General features: G+C 60.4%; 1 protein-coding gene across 1 annotated transcript; it reads left to right on the top strand.

Annotated features, from left to right (window-relative positions):
• The first annotated feature begins 508 nt into the window (after positions 1–508).
• On the top strand, positions 509–6068 carry LOC136305943 (B9 domain-containing protein 2-like). The gene is made up of 4 exons (XM_066209269.1): positions 509–650; positions 1907–2032; positions 2643–2770; positions 3972–6068. The coding sequence occupies exons 1-4, from the start codon at positions 628–630 to the stop codon at positions 4280–4282; spliced, it is 588 nt and encodes a 195-aa protein (XP_066065366.1). The 5' UTR covers positions 509–627; the 3' UTR covers positions 4283–6068.
• The last annotated feature ends 676 nt before the right edge of the window (positions 6069–6744 follow it).

The following is a 6744-nucleotide window of genomic DNA, read 5'->3' as shown; positions in this document are numbered from 1 at the left end:
GGTTCATTTCGAGGCAAAAAGGCCTCATTTTGGGCCAGAAAGGGTCAGGATTGAGGAAAAATGTTCATTTTCGGGACAAAACTGGGAGAAATTCTTCATCTGGGGGCAAAACGAGTCAAGGTCGGGCGAAACGGCACGATTTTGGTGAAGATGGGGCGAAACGGCACATTTTTGGTCAAACTGGGTGAAATTGTTGATTTGGGGGCCAGTACTGGGAAGAATCGCTGGTGGTTGAGCGAAATTTTGGGGAAAAATACCAAATTTTGGGGGGGAAAAGGAGAATTTGCGCCGCCGGGCCGGGACAGCCAAGATGGCGGCGCGGTACACACAAGATGGCGGCGGCGCGCTCAAAATGGCGCTCGCACGCACCTGGACATTCAAAATGGCGGCATGGTGCACTCAAGATGACGGCGGCACGCACAAGATGGCGGCGGCGCAGTCAATGTGGCGCCGCGGCGCACTCAAGATGGCGGCGCCCTTCAGTGGGGGAACCCAAGATGGCGGCGCCCGCGGACTCAAGATGGCGTCAGTGCGCCTGCGCACGAATATGGGCGTGGCCTGAGCGCTCCCGACCAATCAGCGGCCGCGTTGCCGTGGCAACGGGAATGCGGAAAGCGCGCGCCGCGCATGCGCAGTGGCGGCAAGGGAAGGTGAGAGACCCGCGGGATTTTTGGGGGGAATTTTGGGGAATTTGGGAAAATTTGGGGGAATTTTGGGGGAAATTTGGGGGGCGGGGAGAGGGGTGGGAGGTGGAGGGGGGGGGAGCAGGGAGGGGATGACGGGGGCGGATTTTGGGGAGATTTTGGGGGGATTTGGGGGAATTTTGAGGATTTTTGGGGGAATTTGGGGGGAATTTTTGTGGGAATTTTGTGGGATTTGGGGCAGATTTTTGGGCTGGTTTTGGGCTGATTTTGGGGTGGTTTTGGGGATGATTTTTGAGGTGGTTTTTGTGGGATTTGGGGCAGATTGTGGGGTGAATTTGGGGCTTTTGGGGTGATTCTGGGAGGAAGATTTTTGTGGGGGATTTTTTGCGATTTTTGGGGTGATTTTGGGCGGATTTCGGGACAATTTCGGGATGATTTTGGGGCAGATTTTTTGGATAATTTTGGGATAATTTCGGGATGATTTCGGAATAATTTTGGGGTAATTTCGGGTTGATTTTGGGGCAGATTTTTGGGATAATTTCGGGATCATTTTGGGATAATTTCGGGATAATTTCGGGACAATTTCGGGATAATTTTGGGATGATTTCGGAATAATTTTGGGACAATTTCGGGATAATTTTGGGATAATTTCGGAATAATTTTGGGATAATTTCAGGATAATTTTGGGCTGATTTTGGGGCAGATTTTTGGGATGATTTGGGGATAATTTCGGGATAATTTCGGGATAATTTTGGGCTGATTTTTGGGCTGATTTTGGGATAATTTCGGGATAATTTTGGGATAATTTCGGGATAATTTTGGGATGATTTCGGAATAATTTTGGGATAATTTCGGGATCATTTTGGGATAATTTCAGGATAATTTCGGGATAATTTCGGGCTGATTTTGGGATAATTTCGGGACAATTTCGGGATGATTTTGGGATAATTTCAGGATAATTTTGGGCTGATTTTGGGGCAGATTTTTGGGATGATTTTGGGATAATTTTGGGATAATTTCGGGATGATTTTGGCATAATTTCGGGATAATTTCGGGATAATTTTGGGGTTGATTTTGGGGCAGATTTTTGGGATGATTTTGGGATAATTTTGGGATAATTTCGGGATAATTTTGGGCTTATTTTTGGGCTGATTTTGGGATAATTTCGGGATAATTCCGGGATAATTTTGGGCTGATTTTTGGGCTGATTTCGGGATAATTCCGGGATAATTCCGGGATAATTTCGGGCTGATTTCGGGCAGATTCGGGGCCCCCATGGCCGAGCTGCATCTCTTCGGGCAGATCGAGGGCGGCTCCGGCTTCTCCCAGCGCCGCCTCTTCTGCAAGTGGGGGCTGCACGCCGGTCAGCGCCGGGGGGGCTCGGGGGGGTTTGGGGGGATTTGGGGGGTCCCGAGGGGGATTTGGGGGAATTTGGGGGGGATTTGGGGGGTCCTGGGTCGGGTTTGGGGGGTCCTGGGGGGGATTTGGGGGGATTTGAGGGGGCCTGGGGTTGTTTTGGGGCAGTTTAAAGGAGATTTGGGGGGTCTCAGGAGGGGTTTGGGGGGTCCTGGGGGGGGGTTGGGGTCTCCTGGGGGGAGGCTGGGGGAGATTTGGGGGGTCCCGGGGGGGATTTGGGGGGTCCCGGGGGAGATTTGGGGGGTCCCGGGTGGGATTTGGGGGGTCCCGGGGGCGTTTTGGGGGAAATTTGGGGGGTCCCGGGGGAGATTTGGGGAGTCCTGGGTGGGATTTTGGGGGTCCCGGGTGGGATCTGGGGGGTCCCGGGGGCGTTTTGGGGTAAATCTGGGGGGTCCCAGGGGACATTTGGGGGGTCCCCGGGGGGTCTGGGGGGAGATTTGGGGTGTCCTGGGGGTCCCAGGGGGGATTTGGGGACATTTGGGGCATTTTGGGGTTTCCCAGGTGGGTGTTTTTTGGGGGGGGGTTGCTCCCGGTGGATTTTGGGGTCCCCCTGTCCCCTCCATGTCCCCTGTGTGTCCCCAGGGGGGGGCGTGGACGCTGCTGGCCGGGGCGGGGGGCGGGGCAGACGCAGCTCGATGACCCCCAGGTGGACGATGTGGCCCATTGGGGACACCCGCTGGACATGCACCTGGCCACCAGGGGGCTGCAAGGTGAGGGGACACCTGGGGACACCTGGGGACACCTGGAGACATCATTGGGGACACTGGGGACACTGGGGACACCTGGGGACACCTGGGGACACCTGGGGACATTGGGGACACCCGCTGGACATGCACCTGGCCACCAGGGGGCTGCAAGGTGAGGGGACACTTTGGGGACAGCCAGGGACACCTGGGGATACCTGAGGACGTTGGGGACAACGGGGGACACCGTGGGGACCCTGTGCCCTCTGTGTCCCTGACGCCACATGGCCCAAACATGTCCCCAAATGTCCCCAGTGTCCCCAGTGTCCCCCAGTGTCCCCAGTGTCCCCAGTGTCCCCAGTGTCCCCATTGACCCCAATGTCCCCAGTCTCCCCAGTCCCCCCAGTGTCCCCAGTGTCCTCAATGTCCCCAATGTCCCCAATGTCCCCGCTGTCCCCAGTGTCCCCAGTGTCCCCAGTGTCCCCGCTGTCCCCAGTGTCCCCATTGTCCCCAATGTCCCCAGTGTCCCCAGTGTCCCCAGTGTCCCCAGTGTCCCCGCTGTCCCCAGTGTCCCCAGTGTCCCCAATGTCCCCAGTGTCCCCAGTGTCCCCAGTGTCCCCACTGTCCCCACTGTCCCCAGTGTCCCCAGTGTCCCCGCTGTCCCCACTGTCCCCATTGTCCCCAATGTCCCCAATGTCCCCAGTGTCCCCAGTGTCCCCAGTGTCCCCAGTGTCCCCGCTGTCCCCACTGTCCCCATTGTCCCCAATGTCCCCAATGTCCCCAGTGTCCCCAGTGTCCCCAGTGTCCCCAGTGTCCTCACTGTCCCCGCTGTCCCCAGTGTCCCCAGTGTCCCCAGTGTCCCCAGTGTCCCCGCTGTCCCCACTGTCCCCATTGTCCCCAATGTCCCCAGTGTCCCCAGTGTCCCCCGCTGTCCCCATTGTCCCCAATGTCCCCAGTGTCCCCAGTGTCCCCGCTGTCCCCAGTGTCCCCAGTGTCCCCAGTGTCCCCAGTGTCCCCAGTGTCCCCGCTGTCCCCACTGTCCCCAGTGTCCCCAGTGTCCCCAATGTCCTCACTGTCCCCAGTGTCCCCAGTGTTCCCAGTGTCCCCAGTGTCCCCGCTGTCCCCAGTGTCCCCAATGTCCCCACTGTCCCCATTGTCCCCAGTGTCCCCAGTGTCCCCGCTGTCCCCAGTGTCCCCAGTGTCCCCAGTGTCCCCTCGCTGTCCCCAGGGTGGCCGAAGCTGCTCCTGGAGGTGTGGCACGTGGACGCGTGGGGCCGGCGCGGCCTGGCGGGTTACGGCGTGTGCCACGTGCCCAGCGCCCCCGGCTGTCACCGCGTCACCTGTGTCACCTGGCGGCCGCGGGGGACGCGGGGCCAGCGGCTGCTGGGGGCGGGGGGACCGCGGCTGCGCGTGCCCGAGGTGGCCGTCACCGGGGCGGGGGACAGGTTCCGCCTGAGGACGGAGAGCGCGGGCACCGTGCGGCTGGAGCTGGGCGTGCTGCCGCGGAACATGGGGACATTCGGGGTGGCCCTGGGGTGACCCTGGGGACACTGGGGTGGCACTGTGACACTGGGGACACTGGGGACAGTGGGATGGCACTGTGACACTGGGGACACTGGGGACACTGGGGTGGCACTGTGACACTGGGGGACAATGGGGACAATGGGGTGGCACTGTGACACTGGGGACAATGGGGACACTGGGGACAGTGGGGACACTGGGGGTGGCACTGTGACACTGGGGACAGTGGGGACACTGGGGTGGCACTGTGACACTGGGGACAGTAGGGACAATGGGGACAATGGGATGGCACTGTGACACTGGGGACAGTGGGGACAATGGGGTGGCACTGTGACACTGGGGACAATGGGGACACTGGGGACAGTGGGGACACTGGGGTGGCACTGTGACACTGGGGACAGTGGGGACACTGGGGTGGCACTGTGACACTGGGGACAGTAGGGACAATGGGGACAATGGGATGGCACTGTGACACTGGGGACAGTGGGGACAATGGGGTGGCACTGTGACACTGGGGACACTGGGGACAGTGGGGACACTGGGATGGCACTGTGACACTGGGGACAATGGGGACACTGGGGTGGCACTGTGACAATGGGGACAGTGGGGACAGTGGGGGACAATGGGATGGCACTGTGACACTGGGGACACTGGGGTGGCACTGTGACACTGGGGACAGTGGGGACAATGGGGACAATGGGGACAATGGGATGGCACTGTGACACTGGGGACAATGGGGACACTGGGGACAATGGGATGGCACTGTGACACTGGGGACAATGGGGACACTGGGGACAATGGGATGGCACTGTGACACTGGGGACAATGGGGACACTGGAGACAGTGGGGGACACTGGGGACATTGGGGTGACACTGTGACACTGGGGACACTGGGGACACTGGGGTGGCACTGTGACACTGGGGACACTGGGGGACACTGGGGTGGCACTGTGACACTGGGGACAATGGGGACAATGGGGACACTGGGGTGGCACTGTGACACTGGGGACAGTAGGGACAATGGGGACACTGGGGTGGCACTGTGACACTGGGGACAATGGGGACAATGGGGACACTGGGGTGGCACTGTGACACTGGGGACAGTAGGGGACAATGGGGACACTGGGATGGCACTGTGACACTGGGGACACTGGGGACACTGGGGTGGCACTGTGACACTGGGGACACTGGGGACACTGGGGTGGCACTGTGACACTGGGGACAGTGGGGACACTGGGGACACTGGGATGGCACTGTGACACTGGGGACAGCAGGGACACTGGGGACAATGGGGACAGTGGGGACAATGGGGACAATGGGATGGCACTGTGACACTGGGGACACTGGGGACGCTGGGGGCACTGGGGACACTGGGGACATTGGGGATGATGGGGACACTGGGACATCATTGGGGACATTGTGGACACTGGGGACATTGGGGACATCATTGGGGACATTGGGAACATTGGGGACACTGGGGACACTGGGGACATTGAGGGCACTGGGGACACCAGGGTGACACTGTGCCATCGGGGACATCTGGGGACCTTGGGGACCTTGGGGTGGCACCGGTGACATCGGCGACACCGAACTGGGGACAAGGGAGGAGCTTTTGGGGTCACTCTGGGCTTGGGGATGTTTGGGGACACCCCGGGATGGCACTTTGGGGACACTTCGGGGTCACCTGGCGGGGACACCTTGGGGACATCGGGGGTGTCCCCAAGCTTTGGGGGTCTGGGGGGGGGGGGGAGGGGACAGCCCCGGTGACATCGGCCCCTCCCCCGTTGTCCCCAGATAAAGTCACTTTGTGCCGTTGTCACCGAGAGCGGAGACTTTTGGGGGGGAGGGGACAATTGGGGGGGAGGGGGGGGGGAGGGGACAGCTTGTGGGGGCAAGTGACAATTTGGGGGGGTCCTGAGACCCCTCCCCCCATTTTTGGGGGGGTGTCCCAATTCCCCTCCCCCCCATTTTTTGGGGAGGGGTGTGTTTCGAGTCCCCTCCCCCCCCTCCCCCTCCCCTCCCCCCCCCCGGAAATGTCCCAGACGCGGAAACCGCCCCTCCCCCCCCTCCCCTCCCCCCCCCCCCCTCGGGGCCGTGACTCAGTTTCCCCTCCCCTCCCCCACAGCGGAAAAGGGGGGGGGATGTCTCCCTCCCTCCCCTCCCCCACCCCTCCCCTCCCCCCCCCCCCGGCGGCGTTTCCTGGGTGGGGCCAAAAAATAAACCCCGCGGAGGGATCGGGGGAAAAAACGGGACAAAAACGGGATAAAAACGGGAGAAAAACGGGATAAAAACGGGACAAAAGGGAGAAAAACGGGATAAAAAAAAAAAGGGACGAACCGGGACCACCCGGGACAAACACCCGGGACCAGCCGGGACAAGAAGGAAGAACCGGGACCACCCGGGACAAGAAGGAAGAACCGGGACCACCCGGGACAAGCGGGACAAGGAGGTAGGAGCGGGACAAAACCGGGACCACCCGG

This window comes from Chamaea fasciata, unplaced genomic scaffold (assembly GCF_029207755.1).
Source record: "Chamaea fasciata isolate MVZ Bird 193981 ecotype frontalis unplaced genomic scaffold, bChaFas1.0.hap1 SCAF_810, whole genome shotgun sequence".
In the NCBI taxonomy this organism is placed as follows: domain Eukaryota; kingdom Metazoa; phylum Chordata; class Aves; order Passeriformes; family Sylviidae; genus Chamaea; species Chamaea fasciata.
Note: the sequence above shows the minus strand (reverse complement) of the source record. Positions and strands in the feature narration are given on the sequence as shown.